We start from the raw sequence: 18,469 nt of genomic DNA, 5'->3' as shown, positions 1-18,469 counted from the left end.
ATAATAGTGTTCTTAAAGGCATGAACAGTGCAGAAGAGAGGAATAGAGAAGAAATAACGTGTAAGTCTACTCCTAAGGATCTAGGCACACTTCCTGCAGGAACCATCATTTTAATGAAGACTTGACATGATTAGCTAAGAATGAGGGAAGTGAGGATTAAGTAAGGTCACTTAATCTTCACTTAACTAGTTCTAAGAAGAACAATGTATTTATTGAAAAGAATAGTTGTGTTCAGCATTGAGTGTGTTGCTGTTTTCCTTTTTTATTATTGCATTTTTATATTATTTATGAACTACATAACATGTCCAACACATTCAACCCATACTCCACACATTCTCTTTTACCTAACTGTTCTCTCTCCCATTATATTCATCCATTATTTTCCTTTATTGTCCTAGATATTTTTTGTCATATACACATACATGATTTTTAAAATGCATATAAACTCTAGGAAACACAAATGTGAGAAAACAGATATTTGTCTTCATGGTTTAACTCACTTAATATGATTAGATATTTGTGTGTGTGTGTGTGTGTGTGTGTGTGTATTCCTGCAAATAATTTAACTTTGTTGTTTCTATTTCTGAAAAAAAATTCATTCTGTGTATATATCACAAGTCCCTTATCCATTTCTCTTTTGCAAACACCTAGGTTTGTTCTAGGACCTATTTACTGTAAACAGTGCTACATCAAGCATTGATGTGGAAGTATCTCTGTGATGTCTTACCTCCATGTAAACAATCAAGGATGGTTTAACTGCATCTTATGTTTAATCTCTTTTCAGCATTTTCAGAAAAAAAAGAATGTTTCCATAGGGTCTGGACAAGTTTATGCCTTCCACCAGCAGTGCATACGTGTAACTGATCAGGATTGGACATTCATTTTCTGTTTTTCTATTTTTTATTAGTTCTTTGAGAATTTTGATCAATGTATTTTGAGCATACTCATCCCCTCTCCAACTCCTGCCAGATCTACCACTGATTTCTCACCTACGCAACTGTACATTACAGTTATGCAACTGTAACCTATCAAATACAGTTGATGTTTCTCATACATGGTTGCATGTGCCGTTTTCTATTGTAGTACAGTCAACGCACCATGAGTCACATTGTTAAAGAAATCTGACTTTCCCCTTCCCAGCAGCTATCAGTTGCCCACAGTTCTTAGTTAGGAGTAGGACTTTTTGTCCACCTTCCCTTTGACATTCTAGAATTTTTCTTTCCTTCTTGTTTAAACTAAAACACAAGACAAAACAAAAACTATTACATTGGAGCAGGAAAAGACAAAACAACAGAAAGAAAAGAGCCCAAGAGATGTCATAAGAATCAGAGACCCACTTATTCACGTACTCAGTAATCACATAAAAAAAGCCTACTAAACTGGAAACTATAATACATATGCAGAGGACTTGATGTACACTCTATGTATGCAACCCTATGCATGCTTCCTCTGTCTGTGTTGATTTAGAGCATTGACTATGTTGATTTAGAAAGTCCTATTTTCTTGGTATCTTCCATGCCCTCTGGATCTTACACTTTATGCGTCCACTTACACATGGTTCCATGAGCCCTAAGGGGAGGAATTTCATGGAGACCTTTTATTTAGTGCTGAGTGTTCCAAGGTCTCTTACTCTCTGCATAATGTCTGTGGATCTCTGTATTTGTTACTATTTGCTGTAGAGGAAATTTCTCTGGTAATGGTGGAGTAAGGCACTGATCTATTTTTTCTAATTGGTCTTTTTAATTGATTTTATTGAGATATACATTAACTCTGCTCCACTCCCTGCCTCTCCCTCCCCTTCAACCCTCTCCCATGGTCCACATAATCTCAATTTACTCAGGAGTACTTGTCAATTTCTGCTTCCCATGTAGATTAGATCTATATATTTCTCTCTTAGGGTCCTCATTGTTGTCTAGGTTATCTGGGATTGTGATTTGTTGACTGTTTTTTTTTGCATTATGTTTCCAAATCACTTATGAGTGAGTACATATGACATTTGTCTTCCTGGGTCTGGGTTACCTCACTCAATATGATGTTTTCTAGCTCCATCCATTTTCCTGCAAAATTCAAGATGTTGTTATTTTCTTCTGCTGTGTGGTACTCCATTGTGTAAATGTACCACAGTTTCCTTATCCATTCTTCAGTCAAGGGGCATTAAGGTTGTTTCCAAGTTCTGGCTATGAAAAACAATGTTGATAAAATATATTTGAGCACATGTTTTTGTGGCACGATAGAGCATCTTTTGGATATATACCCAAAAGTGGTATTACTGGGTCTTGAGGAACATTGTTTCCTAATTTTCTGAGAAATCACCATACATTATCCAAAGGGACTGTACCAGCTTGCATTCCCACTAGCAATGCAGGAGTGTTCCCTTTACCCCACAACCTCTCCAGCATAAGTTATCATCAGTGTTTTTGATCTTGGCCAATTTTATAAGTATAAGATAGATTCTAAGAGTTGTTTTGATTTGCATTTCTCTCATCACTAAGGGTGTTGAGCATTTCCTTAAGTGTCTTTGAGCCATTTTAGATTTCTCTGTTGGGAGTTCTCTGTTTAGGTCTGTACTCCATTTTTTAATTGGTTTATTTGTTCTTTTGATGACCAATTTCTTGGATTTTTGTATATTTTGGAGATCAGACCTCTGTCTGATGTAGAGATGGTAAGATCATTTGCCATTCTGTAGGCTGTCATTTTGTCTTGTTGACCATGTCCTTTGCTTTACAAAAGCTTTTCAGTTTCAGGAGGTCCCATTTATTAATTCTTTGTCTCAGTGTCTGTACTGCTGGGGTTATATTTAGGAAGTGGTCTCCTGTGCTAATGTGTTCAAGTGTACTGTGTACTTCCCACTTTCTTTTCTATGAGGTTCAGTGTTGCTGGTTATATATTGAGGTCTTTGATCCATTTGGACTTGAGTTTTGTGCATTTTTCTATATGTTGATATCTAGTTATGCCAACACCATTTGTTAAATAGGTTTTCTTTTATTTATTTTATATTTTTTGTCAAAAATCAGGTGTTCGAAGGTTGTAGATTAATATCCAGGTCTTCAATTCGGTTCCATTGGTCCTCCTGTCTGTTTTTATTCAGATACCAGATGTGTTCAGTACTGTAGCTCTGAAATAGAGTTTGAAGTCAGGGATTGTGATACCTCCAGAAGTTCTTTTATTATACAGGATTGTTTTGGCTATCCTGGGTTTTTCTTTTCCATAGGAAGTTGATTATTATTCTTTTGAGGTCTGTGAAGAATTTTGATGGGATTTTGCTGCACATTGCATTGAGTTTGTAGATTGTTTTTGATAAGATTGTCATTTTTACTATGTTAATTCTACTTACCTAAGAGCATGGGAGATCTTTCCACTTTCTGGTGTTTTCTTCAATTTCCTTCTTCAAGGATTTAAAGTTTTTGTCATACAAGTTGTCCACTTGTTTGGTTAGAGTTATTCTGAGATATTTTATGCTATTTGTGGCTATTGTGAAGTGTTATGTATCTCTGATTTCTTTCTTATCCCATTTATCATCTGTGTATAGGAGGGCTACTGATATTTTTAAGTTTCTTGTAGCCTGCTATATTACTGAAAGTGTTTATGAGTTGTAAAAGTTCCTTGGTAGAATTTTTGGGATTACTTATGTAACTTAGCTTATCATCAGCAAATAGTGAATGTTTGACTTCTTTTCTGATTTGTATCCCCTTGATCTCCTTTTGTTGTCTTATTGCTTTAGCGAGGACCTCAAGAACTATACTGAATAGATATAGAAAGAGTGTTCCTGATTTCAGTGGGATCTCTATGAGTTTCTCTCCCTTTAGTTTGATGTTGGCTGTTGGCTTGCTGCATATTGTTTTTATTATGGTTAGTTATATTCCTTGTATCCCTGCTCTCTCAAAGACTTTTATCATGAAGGAATGTTGTATTGTTTTTTAAAAAGATTTTTCAGCATCTAATGAGATGCTCACGTGGTTTTCATTTTGTTAGTTTGTTTATATGGTGGATTACATTGAAAGATTTTTGTATGTTGAACCATCTCTGCATCTTTGGGACAAAGCCAACTTGATCATGTTGGATGATGGTTCTAAAGCTTAAGTCGTACATTAAACCCCACACACTAATATTGGGAGACTTCATTCCACTCTCACCCCTGGACAGGTCAGTCAGACAAAAAATTATCAGAGAAATAAGAGAACTAACAGATATTATAACTCAAATGAACGTAAGAGACATCTTATAGAATATTCTATCCAAACATAAAGAATATACCTTTTTTTCAGTCTCATGAAACCTTCTCAAAAAGCTGACCACATACTAGCTAACAAAACAAGCTATTTTTTTGTATCTGTTGAGACTTGTTTTGTTTGTATAACTTAAGCTTTAGAAGTGTTTCTTTTACATATGAGAGTACCCTTGTATTTGGGCCATAGATATTCAGTATTGAGATTTCCTATTAATGAATTTTTTCCTATGACTTATATGAAATGTCCTTCTTTGTCTCTTTTGATTGATTTTAGTTTGAATACTATTTTGTTAAATATTAGGATAGCTCCACCAGCTTGTTTCTTAGGACCATTTGATTGGAAAATTTTTACCTAACCCTTTACTCTGAGGCAATGTCTGTTTTTGAGGTTGAGATGTGTTTCTTGTATGCAGCACAAGGATGGATTCTGTTAACCTGTGTCTTTTTATAGATGAGTTGAGTCCATTTATTTTAAGGGATATTAATGACCATGATTGCTATCTCCTGCTAATTTAGTTTTTATTGTTAGTTGTGTTAATTTGTGTGCTCTTCCCTTCTTTGGGATTTGCTGCTGTGAGATCATCAGTTGTCTATGTTTTTGTTGATATAATCAACTTCTTCGGGTTGGAATCTTCCTTCTAGGAAGAAATTTCCTTTCTAGAAAGAAATCCTACTTTATGTAGGATTGGGTTTGCAGCTAGGTATTAGTTAAATCTGGGGTTTAATGTTTAGTCATGGAATATCTTGTTTTGTTCTTCTATGGTGATTGAAAGTTTTGCTGGGTATAATAGTCTGGGCTGGAATCTTTGGTCTCTTAATGTCTGCATAACACTTGACCAGGACCTTCTGGCTTTTGTTGTCTCCATTGAGAAGTCAGTTATAATTCTGATAGGTCTTCCTTTATATGTCACTTGGCCTTTTTCCTTTGTATCTCCTAATATTCTTTCTTTATTCTGTATGTTTAGTGTTTTGATTATTATGTTGCGAGAGGAATTTTTTTTTTGATCCAGTCTATTTGGTGGTGTTCTGTAAGCTTCTTGTATCTTCACTGGGATTATTCTCTTTAGGTTGGGAAAGTTTTCTCCTATGATTTTGTTAAATATATTTTCTGTGCTTTTGAGTTGGACTTCTTCTCCTTCTTCTACACCTATTATTCTTATGTTTTGTCTTTTCATGGTGTCCCATATTTTCTGGACATTTTGTGTTAAGATTTTGTTAGAGTTAATGGTTTTTTTTTATTTTTTTGACTGATGAGTCTATTTCCTCTATTGTATCTTCAGCACTTGAGATTCTCTCTTTCATTTCTTGTATTCTGCTGTTTGTGCCTGCATTTGTGGTTGCTGATTGTTTTCTCATGATTTCTGTTTCTGTAATTCCCTCTGCTTGTGTTCTTTATTGTCTCTATTCCAGTTTTCAAGTCTTGAATAGTTTCATTCATATGTTTGATTACTTTTTCATGATTTTCTTTAAGGGATTTGTTGATATCTTCCAAGTTTTTGTTTGTCTTTTCCTTCATTTCTTTGAGGAAATGTTTGGCCTCAAACATTCTCCTAAAGTATTTTTTAGGGCATTTTCTTATGCTTCATCTATATTTGGTTGTTTAAGTCTTGCTGTTGTAGGGTCACTCGATTTTACTGATGTCATGTTGCTTTTTGTGGTGTTACATGTGTTCTTACCTTCTTTACCCATCTTTTCCTCTAATTGGTGCAGTTGGAGCTGTCTGTGATTCTTGTGATCAATCTTCCAAAGGCAGTTATATATTAGTATAGCAGAATGTCATTAGCAGTCATTTTTATCACTATGCTTTGTTGTTGTTGCTACTGTTGTTATTTAAACAAGTACCATTTGGTTTTACCCTAGGATCCTGGGATGTCTAGTCTGGTTCTTGGTCACCTAAGCAGTATTGAGCATGGGGTTCCAATTTATGATCGTTCACAAAAGGAGGATCAAAGAGGACTGGAAAATGGTTCCATTTAAAAGTGCTTATTTTTCAAGCAGGAAGATTTGAGTTTAGATTGCCCAGCACCTATGTGAAAAGACAGGAATGATGTCATGACTCAAAATTAAAAGATGAAAGCACTTGAAAAAGACACACAATGTCAACATCTGGTCTCCACATGTAGATAAACACATATGTACACTCACTGCATACTAAAACACATATACAATCCCATACACACAGAGAGACAGAGAGACACACAGAGAAAGACAGAGTCTTTTGACTTGCAACACACTTCAGTGGTTTCTAATCAAAAGAAGTATTAATCAAATTTCCCAACTTCTAAAATGCATTTTTCTGACTTTGGCCTATCAGATTTATGCCTCTAAGTATAGTTGGTGCTGTATCTTGCTCAGCTGGCCATCTCAATATGAACCCAAGCTCGTGTTTCTCTTTTTCAAGATATTTTAACATTTCTTCTCAAGATGACACTTGGAAAAATTACAAATAGAATTGTAACTCTCCAGAATTGGACCCTGACAATGGAGATGTAGCCCCACTTGATGGAGAAGCTTGTAACAAGCTAAGTGTGACTAATTGTAAATTTAACCCCCCAAAACCTGGCCTCTTCTTTGAAGTCAAATGATGGAAGTAAACTGCCCAACAACTACACTGACACCTTTTCCTGAATAGTGGATAGAAAAGGAAAATATGATAGAGGCAGAGAGATATCACAGTGGCTAAGAGCACTACCTGTTCTTCCAGACGACCTGGGTTTTTTTTTTTTTGATGCTTTTTTTTTCCCTTAGACTTGTTTATTCAAGTATCCGAAAACACTCTTTCCACTTCCTCCCCTCCTCCCTATACCCTCCCACTCCCCCCACTCCCCCCACTCCCTCTCCTTCTCCCTCACCATTCCCCAGAGCAGTCAGGGTTTCCTGCCCTGTGGGAAATCCAAGTTCCTTCCCCCTCCCTCCAGGTCCAGGAAGGTGAGGATCCAGACAGGCCAGGATCCCAAAAAGTCAGTCCATGCATATGAAACAAGATCCAGTGCCATTGTCAATGGCTTCTCAGTCTTCATTTGGACCTTGGGGGCTCAGTCAGCCCCCATGTCAACCACATTCAGAGAGTCCGGTTTGATCTCATGCTCGTTCAGCCCCAGTCCAGCTGGCCTTGGTGAGCTCTCATTAGATCAAACCCCTTGTATCAGTGGGTGAACGCACCCTTCGAGGTCCTGACTTCCAGTGCTCCAATGTGGGTCTCCATCTCTATCTTCATCCATCGTCAGATGAAGGCCCCCTCTGATTTTGCTTTCCTTGCTCACAAATCTCCCTCCCTCTGCTTCTCATTTGGGCCTAGGGTGTTAAGTCCAGTGTTCCAAAATGTGTCTCTGTCTCTATCTCCAGCCATCGCCATATGAAGGTTCTGTGGTGATATGCAAAATATTCATCAGTATGGTTATGGGCCAAGGCCAGATCAGGCACCGTCTCCTCTGCTGCCCAGAGTACAATCTGGGGACCTCTCCTTGGGCCTGGGAACCTCTCCAGAATCAAGTCTCTTGCATACCCTAAAATGGCTCCCTTAGTTGAGATATAAACTTCCTTGCTCCCATAACCATCCTTCCACCCTCTCCACTCCCATTCCCCCAATCCATCCCCGATCCTCCCCCTCTCCCCTCTCCCTAACCATCTCCCCATACTTCCACCCCCCCCCCGGCAATCTTGCCTACTTCTAATATCCAGAAGGATAACTATATGATTTTCTTCAGGTTCACCTTCTTATTCAGCTTCTCTAGGATCACAAATTATAGACTCACAGACCTTTAACTATGGCTAGAAACCACTTATGAGTGAGTATATACCATATTCCTCTTTTTGGGTCTGGGTTACCTCACTCAGTAAAGCGTTTTCTATTTCCATCCATTTACATGCAAAATTCAAGATGTCATTGTTTTTTATCGCTGAGTAAAACTCTAATGTGTATATGTTCCACACCTTTTATAACCATTCTTCTATTGAGGGGCACCTAGATTGTTTCCAGGTTCTGGCTATTACAAATAATGCAGCTATGAACATAGCTGAACAAATGCTTTTGTAGTATGTTAGGGCATCTCTTGGGTATATTCCCAAGAGTGGAATTGCTGGGTCCTGAGGGAGGTTGACTCCCAGTTTCCTGAGAAACCACCACACTGATTTCCACAGTGGCTGCACAAGTTTGCATTCCCACCAACAATGAATGAGTGTTCCCCTCACCCCACATCCTCTCCATCATAGGCTATATTGGTGTTTTTGAGTTTAGCTATTCTGACAGGTGTAAGATGGTATCTCAAAGTGGTTTTGATTTGCATTTCCCTGATCGCTAATGAGGTTGAGCATGTCCTTAAGTGTCTTCTGGCCATTCGAAGTTCATCTGCTGTGAATTCTCTGTTCAGTTCAGTACCCCATTTTTTAATTGGGTTAATTAGAGTTTTAGTGTCTAGTTTCTTGAGTTCTTTGTATATTTTGGAGATCAGACCTTTGTCTGTTGAGGGGTTGGTGAAGATCTTTTCCCAGTTCGAAGGTAGCCTTTTTGTCTTACTGACAATGTCCTTTGCTTTACAGAAGCTTCTCAGTTTCAGGAGGTCCCATTTATTCATTGTTTCTCTTATTGTCTGTGCTACTGGGATTCTACCTAGGAATTTGCCTCCTGTGCCTATATCTTGTAGACTACTTCCCACTTTCTCTTCTATCAGGTTCAAAGTGGACAGATTAATGCACTCGGGTGCATGGGGGGGTGGGGGAGTTGTTGGAAGGGGTGAGGGTTAGAGAGAAGGGAGTAGGGGAGGAATGGGTAAATCTCGGGGGACTGGGATGGGGGTGAGGGAGGAAGGATGGATATGGGATCAGGGAAGTATATATCTCAACTAAGGGAATCATTTTAGGGTTTACAAGAGACTTGATTATAAAGGGGATCCAAGGTCCAAGGAGAGATCCCCAGATTGTTCTCTGGACAGAGGAGAGGGTGCCTGAACCGACCTTGGCTCACAACCATACTGATGAATATTTTGCATTTCACCATAGAACCCTCATCTGGCAATGGATGGAGATAGAGACAGAGACCCACATTGGAACACCGGACTGAGCCCCCCAAGGTCCAAATGAGGAGCAGAAGGAGGAAGAAAATGAAAAATGAAATCAACCCGCGAGGGGTGCCATCACCCACTGATACAAGGGGACTGATCTAATGAGAGTTCACCAAGGCCAGTTGGACTGGGACTGAACGAGCACGTGATCCAACCAGATTCTCTGAATGTGGCCGGATTCTCGGAATGTGGCTGGCCCGGAGTCTTTCTGAAAAGCCATTGACAATGACACTGGGACTTGTTTCCTCTGCATATACTAGATTTTTGGGATCCAGTCTGTTTGGATACTCACCTTCCTGGACCTGGAGGGAGGGGGTAGGAACTTGAACTTCCCACAGGGCAGGAAACCCTGACTGCTCTTTGGGATGGAGAGGAAGGAGGAGAGGGAGTGGGGGGAGTGGGAGGGTGTTGGGAAGAGGGACGGAAATGGAAACTTTTATAATTTAATAAACTTTGAATATAAAAAAAAAGATCCATTTAGAGTCAATTTTTTTCTATTTCTTCTGGAGTAGGGTGTTCAATTCTTCTAGTTTCGTGATCCCTGGATTCTGGAGATGTCATGTTGCCTTTCAGGTTGTTGGAGGAATTCTTGCATTGGCGCCTGCCCATCTCCTCCTCTCTGGATGAAACTCCTCAGCACTCTCTGAATAGAACTCCTCAGCACTCTCTGGATAGAACTCCTCAGCACTGCAGCAGGGCTAGCTGATGTTTCCAGGACCCAGGAGACAAAAGGGTGGCAGCAGTGGGGGCAGGGAGGGGTCCCGTGGAACACCGAAGACCCTGCTGCAGAAGCTGAGGGAGGAGGGGCTGTGCTCTCTTCTGGGACAGAGCACCCAGGCGAGCACCCACTCACCTCTCTGGATAGAACTTCTCAGCACTGCAGCAGGGCTAGCTGGTGTTTCCAGGACCCAGGAGACAAAAGGGCGGCAGCAGTGGGGACCAAGACCAGCTTGATCTTTGATTACCAGCACCCACATGGTGGCTCACAACCACCTGTTACTCCAATTCTAGGGAAACTGACATCTTCTTCTGACCTCTACCAGCCCAGAATGCATGAGGTGCACAAACACAAATATGCAAAACATCCTAAAAATGAAATAAAAGTAAATATAATTTTTAAAAAGATAATAGAGGCCTAATGTGGAGGCCCAAAAGGGTGAGCTTACTTCCACCTTGTCTGACTGTCAGAGAGTTGGAGGTTGCTCAAAGAGGCTGACAAGCTTGCAGTCCCAACTCAGGATGAGATTACTTGATTCTTTTGATGTTAAGATAGCTCATACAAGTAGATCCATTCAATCCTGACAGATAATCAGGATATGCAAATGTACTTCTGCTCCTTCTTTTGTAACTATGAGGTCACCTAGGGAGTGACTGCCTTTAGGATACATGGTCTAGGGCACCTTCATTGCCTAAACAACAGAATTCAAATAATTTGATGTCTCAAAATATTAAAGCAATTAACTCTTTGAGTTGTCCTTTGTATCACGTTAATATAGTCTTTTGCTACACCCCCCCATTTGTATTGGGTATAAAAATGTATGGAAAAATAAACATGGGCAATTTCAGTATTCACTGGAATGTCCTCCCCGTACTTTCTACAGTTTCAGTTTTATTATTTTCACATGCGTCTTTGTATTCTTTACTAATATTTCTAAAATCCCATACCCCTACCCTGACAAGGGTGTTTTTTTGTTGTTGTTGTGGCTGGCCCCCGACAGACATATCAAACTGATTGATTTCTTTTAAAAAGGGTGTGTGTGTGTGTGTGTGTGTGTGTGTGTGTGTGCATACGCAGGAACATGTGGGTGCAGATTCTCACCTGGGAATCCAGAAGACAGCATCTGATCCCTTAAAGCTGGATGTAAAGGCATTTTGAAGTCACCCTGATATGAACTAAAGTTGAGTTCTCTATGAGAGCAGTACTCACAGAATTGTTTAGATGTCTGTACAGCCTGCCAGGTTGATGATTGGCAGATTCATTTAAGGTTTTATTCAATAGCACTTGAATAGTATCAACATAATTTATTGATGGATTCCAATAAGTTTTAAAATTTTCACTTTTGGGTAACATTTCCTCAGAGGTAATTTGGCTCTTCTGTCATTAATAAATAAACAAATCCAGAAGATAACTCCACACCCATATACAGATTAGCAATAACTGGAATTAGTGGGTTATTTAAAAGAAAAACTGTTTGGATACATGTTTAGGAGCACGAGAGAAGTTGAAGGGAAATATGGGAGTATATATGATCATATCCCATTTTATACATGGGTGAAATTTTCAAGACTAAAGAAAAAATTAATAAATCAAGGCTTCAAGAGACTTGTGCCACTATTTAAGGTGAAGTGTTCAGTGTGTGTGTATTGTGTCTAAAGATTATGCCAAACATTAGAAATTATGAAAGACTAAATCCACAATATATAAGCTTGATGGAATATTATAAACATCGTATTTAGCTATAAGATACAATTACGAGAGTTGGTAACTGTTTTTTATTTCCAGTTTAAAAAAATAAATGAATTATTAAATTCTTTGAGATTGAAACTACTTTCCAATATTAGGAAAGCTGATTAAAAAAAATTCCTGACTTTCCCCAGAACTTTCCCTAAACTCATTCATATGTATCCCCTACAATTCCCCTTTCAAATTTCTCCAAAAATTGGTACAATATGCTTACTGATACAAGTTTGTGATACTGCAGCATAGGAATCATTCCTAAACCCCTAAATTATCTGAAGCTCAGAATATCCAAATAATTATATCACATGTTTCATTTGAGCTGGAAAAATAGACGAAGTATGTAATGTATTAAAGCAACTTAATTTAGGCAATGTCAGTGTCCTGGCATGGGTTTTAGGCTAAATCTATCATTGGTAGCCATTCCCTCAATCTCCATGCCACCTTTACCCCAGCACAACCCATAGGCAGAGCAGACTGTAGTCCTAAGGTCATGTGGCTGGGCTGGTTTCAAACTTCCTCCAATTGAAGTCTTGCCTCGTCACAGGAGATGGCCAGTTTAGTCTAGTATCTACTTTTGGGAGGAGTCTTAGCTGGGGTCATCCTTGTAGATTCTTGGAAGAATCGCTTGCTGCAGGTTTTCACTTGACCCTGAATTGCCCTCCTTGCCAGTAGTCTCAGTATTATGTCCCTCTGGCCTCCCTCACTTGATTGCTCATGTACCCATCACCACTTGCACAGCGACACTGCCTAAAGCACCAGGTTCCACAGGCTGGATGACCCAGAGACCTAGGAGAGACCCAAACATGACAGGAGAGGAAAAAAATGTCAATGTAATGATACCTAACCATATTCTGCTATACACGTACATTGGTGCCTAGTACAGGAGTCATTAGACATGCTTCATCTAGCAACTGGTGGAAACAAATGGAGAGACCCACTGTCAACCATCAGGCAGAACTCGGAGAGCCCTGCAGAACAGAGGGGGAAGGATTGCAAGAATCAGAGGAATCAAGAACACCACAAGTAACCTCACAGAATCAAATATCCTCATATCAAATATCCTCAGAATCAAATAAAGCTCGTAGAGGCTCACAGAGACCCAACTGACAACCAGGGAGGCTGCATGGAACTGACTTAGATGCATATGTTACAGTTGTGTAGCTTGGTCCTCCTGTGGGACTCCTAGCCATGGGAGCAGGGCCTGTCTTCAACTCTTTTACTGGCCTTTGGCACCCTACTTCTCATAGTGAGTAACCTTGCCCAACCTTAATGCATGGGGAGGTATTTAGTCTTATTTCAATTAGAAATGCCATATTTTACTGATATTCATGGGAGATCAACCCTTTCTTAAACAGAAATGGAGGAGGAGTGAATTGGGCTATGGGAACCAGGTGAGGGGAAGGAATGGGAGGAGTGGATAGAGGAAAAACTATGACCAGGATGAAAAACAAATAAGTTTATAAAAAATTTTAAATTTTAACATGTGAGAATGATAATTCAGGCACTCAAATTGGATCATAACTACCAGTCAATGATTCAATGGCAGTAAGGATGATTCACCCATGTTGTAGGTTTATTTTTTTTTTGAACTTGTTCCATTTTTATTAAAGATAAAGTTCAGGATTTGCATTACAGAACTTTAACATTTCTTTTTTTTTTCAAAGTTTATTAAATTATGAAAGTTTCCATTTCCGCCCCTCCTCCCTACACCCTCCCACTCCCCCCGCCCCCTCCTCCTCCCTCTCCATCCCTAAAAGCAGTCAGGGCTTCCAGCCCTGTGGGAAGTTCAAGTTCCTCCCCCCTCCTTCCAGGTCCCAGAAGGTGAGTATCCGAACAGACTGGATCCCAAAAATCCAGTATATGCAGAGGAAACAAGTCCCAGTGTCATTGTCAGTGGCTTTTCAGACAGGCTCCGGGCCAGCCACATTCAAAGAATCCAGCCACATTCAGAAAATCTGGTTGGATCACATGCTCGTTCAGTCCCAGTCCAACTGGCCTTGGTGAACTCTCATTAGATCAGTCCCCTTGTATCAGTGGGTGACCGCACCCCTCGCGGTCCTGAGTTTTTTTTCATGTTCTTCCTCCTTCTGCCTCTCATTTGGACCATGGGGGGCTCAGTCCGGTTCTCCAATGTGGGTCTCCGTCTGTATCGCCATGCATCATACCACTAAGTGCCCAATTAAAGAAAACGGAGAAAGCATATATTGGAGACTTAACAGCACACCTAAAAGCTCTGGAAAAAAAGAAGCAGACTCTCCCAGGAGGAGTAGAAGACTGGAAATAATCAAACTGAGGGCTGAAATCAACAAAATAGAAACACAGAAAACAATTCAAAAAATCAACGAAACAAAAAGTTGGTTCTTGGAGAAAATCAACAAGATTGACAAACCCCTAGCCAAACTAATCAAACGGCAGAGAGAGAACACTCAAATTAATAAGATCAGAAATGAAAAGGGGGACATAACAACAGACACAGAGGAAATTCAGAGAATCATTAGATCTTACTACGAGAGTTTATATGCCACAAAGGTGGTAAAGGTACAAGAAATGGATTGGTTTTTAGATAAATACCATTTACCAAAGTTAAATAAAGACCAAGTGAACAATCTAAATAGACCTGTTAGTCGCAAAGAATTAGAGGCTGTTATCAAAAACCTCCCCACCAAAAAAAGCCCAGGACCATGTTGTAGGTTTTGGGTTTTGTTTTGTTTTCTATCTTCCTATTGCATTGAGTGTGCATGGATCCATTCTCATCTTAAGGACTGGATTATCATAAATCAAATCAAACACCTTTTGATCATTAGCATTAATTACGTCCTGTAGGAAAAAAAACTAAAGACATTTTAAACCCAGGCCCAATCTTTGTGAGTCTAACCTAGCAGGTACCCCACACCAGGTACCTTTAAATTCAGAGAAAAGCCACAACCAGCCCAAAAGCTGCCTGGCTACCCAGAAACCTGAGGACAACCAGTCAGAAGCTATACAAACAAGTTTGTTTTTGTTTTTTATACTAACCAGGTAGTTTTGTGGAAAGTTACAAAAATCCCCTCTTGACTTAGAGCCAACAATCCTCCTACCCAATCTGATAATACCAAGCCACCTAACTCCCTGTTTATGCTTTCTCCCTTTAAAGATCCCATGCACAATGAACTCAGTGCCCTTTTCCTTCATCCACTGCATTAGTGTGTGGGACAAAGCAGCTCCTGCTTGCAAGCCTGTAGAACAATGAAGAAACCCTGCCTGCATATTTGCATCGGAAAGTCAGCTTCTTGGTGGTCTTGTTGGGGGAAGGGGGTATCTCATGACTCAGGCATAACAGACCCCTACCTGATCCTCTTGGGATAACCATTGTGTAGTTTGTGTTTTTTCAGATGTTTCTTGTGTTTTGCATTTACATATATTTGTTTTTGTAAATGAATGTGATTCTATTTTCTGTCTATTGTTTCACAGAATGTTACAGGGAATAAATCAAGGTCCAGGAAACAAAATATAACAAACTCTAGTAATGGAAAAGAATTTCTATAAGAAAAAATATTAAGACTAAGAGCAGGAATATGAGAACAAATAAAAGATGATAAAAGAATCAGAGATGTCTACAATGGTGATTTCTTACCATACTAAGAGCAACAGAGCTATGAAAGATAATGGAGACTTGAACAACCCCAAGTAAAACGTATAGTCACAGAACAGAGTAAACAAAAGGGAACTGTTAGCAAAAGTGGCACAGCTGCTTCTCTGGCTCCCACATTGAAGGGATACCCATTAACCCAATTCCTAACCCAAGTTTTCCATCACAGGCTTACAAGGATTGAAGCTTATTGGTAGACTAGTTAGTTTCATGTGTTATGAGCTCATTATCACATTTCATCTGTTTTAAAATTGCCCTGTGCTTGATGAAATATCATTTGAATAACATGGAAATTTATAAATTATTCATTTAATGAACAAATGATAAAGCTGGCACTAATCACTCACAGGTTTGTCAGTAAAGGAGAGCTAACATAAGGATGTAGAGTGATTACTAATGTGAACAAGAGTTTATGCAATATGGAAGTCATTCAGTAGTACACTTAAGTCTGATCCCAATTAACCTCATGCTGCACCTCAAGCCAGTGAACCAGAACAAAGGAAATGAAAATGTCATGTAGTGAAGAGGAAGGATTAAACTGTTCTGTGTCTGTCTCAATGTGCCAAATTTGATGACGCAGGTGAGTATATGCCTTGTGATTGTCATCACAGTGGCAACATACCTGCAAATGACTGGGAACTGGAGGAACTGAACTGTAAGGTCTATAAAAAGTTAGAAAACCTTCAGGGATGGTTTTACTCCCATATCACAGAGTACTAGCAGCAACACATGCAGTATCTTAGTACCTATCTACCAACTCACAAAGCGAACACATATGGTGCTTCAATTCCTCCTTTCAAATATCATACATTTTTTCTTAAGTTTCCTGTAACATGGAAATATACTAAGAAAAAATAAATACAAATAAATAGAAATTTGATGGGTGTGAATAGAATAATGCTAATCTGACAGAAAAATCATGTTTACTTAGTTCCTTGTTGGTATTCCAAAATGATTTGCAAGTCTTCTACACAAAACAAGCATCCATTACACCTCTGTGTCTGTTCTCCTGATTTGAATCCTCTTGCACAGCAGAAAAACTCCAAATGGGTAACACATACAAACTACAGGAGACAGACAAATGGCTGAGTAGACTAAGCCTTTATAAGCAAACCAGTAAAGGCATCCAGAAATTCCTGCATTTGAGACAATGTATAGTAAACACATATACATATGGGCAACATTAATTGGATTCAATATTTTCTTTATATTTTATTGTTTTAACATATATATTTGGATATACTTAAAATTAAAGAAGTCATAAATAAGAGAAAAATGAGAGGGTCCAGAAATGAATGGAGGGGGTAGACTGAAGAATGGAACTTTTTGAATTCAATGTTCATGAATGAAATTCTCAACAAATAAAACAAGTGTAAAAGGAGAGAGAAAGTTTCCTTTTTCTAAAGGCCTCTAGTATCAGTTACTTCAAAATAAAACTTATTCCTTAGGAATGTAAGTTCAAGATTATTATAATCTTTGTTTTATAAATACATGTGATTATCTGTTTTCAGAAGAGAGTATTAATCCAGACTAAGCAGGAGAATATATAGATATATAGAGAAGGACAAAAATACATACATAATTTATATATGTGTGATAGCTGTATACATATACAGAAACATAAAGATTTTTCTGAGATTGATGAACAATAAGCTTCTACATTCATTGAAGACAGTTCACAGCACCTTGATTTAAGAAGTTTTCCTATAACTAACTAGCTGTCTGCATACTCTCTTCATTGATACCTTCATTTCTTGATTTCTGAGGGTGTATATCACAGGATTCAGAAAAGGAGTAACAACTGCATCAAAAATCATTAGAAATTTGTCCAGGTGTATAGAAGGAGAAGGCCAGGTATAGAAGAATATCAATGGACCGAAGAATAAGACAACCACAGAGATGTGAGCTGAAAGTGTGGACAGAGCTTTAGAGGAGCCACTTGACGAGTGTTTTTGTACAGTGATTATGATGACAATATAGGAAATGATCAGTATGAGGAAGGAGCCCACAGAGATGAACCCACTGTTGGCTGTGACCATGAATTCCAGTTGGTAAGTGTCTATGCAGGCAAGTTTGATAAATCGAGGAAGGTCACAGTAGAAGCTGTCCAACACGTTTGGTCCACAGAAAGGTAAGTTTACTACAAAAGCCAGTTGAATCAGTGAGTGAATAAGGCCAACCACCCAGGCAGCCACTAAAAACAAGATGCACATCCTAGGGCTCATAATGATCAAGTAATGGAGAGGCCTACATATGGCCACATATCTGTCAAAAGCCATGGCTATGAGCAGCACCATCTCCACACCACCAATGACATGAATGAAGAAGATTTGAGTGACACAACCTCTAAAGGAGATGATTTTGTGTTTTCTGAATAAGTCATAAATCATCTTTGGAGAAGTAACAGAAGAAACACCCAAGTCAATGAAGGACAGGTTAGCCAACAGAAAGTACATGGGAGAATGTAAGTGAGGGTCAGATGCCACAGTAAACACGATGAGGGAGTTTCCTGTCATGCTTGCTACATAAAACATGGAGGAGAACACAAAGAGCAATAATTGAATACTCCAGGAGTTGGTCAGTCCCAGGAACACAAACTCTGACACCACAGACTGATTCACTCCTTCCATTGACCTTTTTGTCAGTGCTACCTGAGAGAAGAAACAGGAGAAATGATAAATTATAATTGTATTAAGATAAAGTCCTGCATTTATATATAAACAAGTGTGGAGAATTACTAGTCGTCAGGGGATCATAACTCCCAACCATAGTAAAATATTACCTCACATTTTCCAAAGATAACAAGAGAAGGTGTGTGGGAAGTGTTGGGGGAGGAAGAAGAAAGAAATGAGGTAATTATATTTCAAAAACTTTAAATTTTTTTAAAGATAACAAGTTTTGGTGGATTTTAAAAGACTTGATGTGAATATGAATTTGTATACTTATTCAGGAAGACAAAAATTCATGGAAGTAGTATAAAAATTGAAAAATATAGACTGGTTTGTAGCTCAATGAAAGAAAACTACTATAGGCCCATACTTTTACATGGTATGTCAGGCAGGATCTCAAGCCATAGGCTACATCTGAAGTGG

At 38.9% G+C, this 18,469-nt stretch overlaps 1 protein-coding gene across 1 annotated transcript; it reads right to left on the bottom strand.

Annotated features, from left to right (window-relative positions):
* Nucleotides 1-17,068: 17,068 nt before the first annotated feature.
* LOC148120683 (olfactory receptor 4F3/4F16/4F29-like) lies at nt 17,069-18,007 on the bottom strand. Its single transcript, XM_048459852.3, has one exon. It carries the CDS (start codon nt 18,005-18,007, stop codon nt 17,069-17,071), a length of 939 nt encoding a protein of 312 aa, XP_048315809.3.
* Nucleotides 18,008-18,469: the final 462 nt, after the last annotated feature.

Source organism: Myodes glareolus, chromosome 10 (genome assembly GCF_982192425.1).
Source record: "Myodes glareolus chromosome 10, mMyoGla1.1, whole genome shotgun sequence".
Lineage (NCBI taxonomy): Eukaryota > Metazoa > Chordata > Mammalia > Rodentia > Cricetidae > Myodes > Myodes glareolus.
This window is presented reverse-complemented; position numbering and strand designations above follow the sequence as displayed.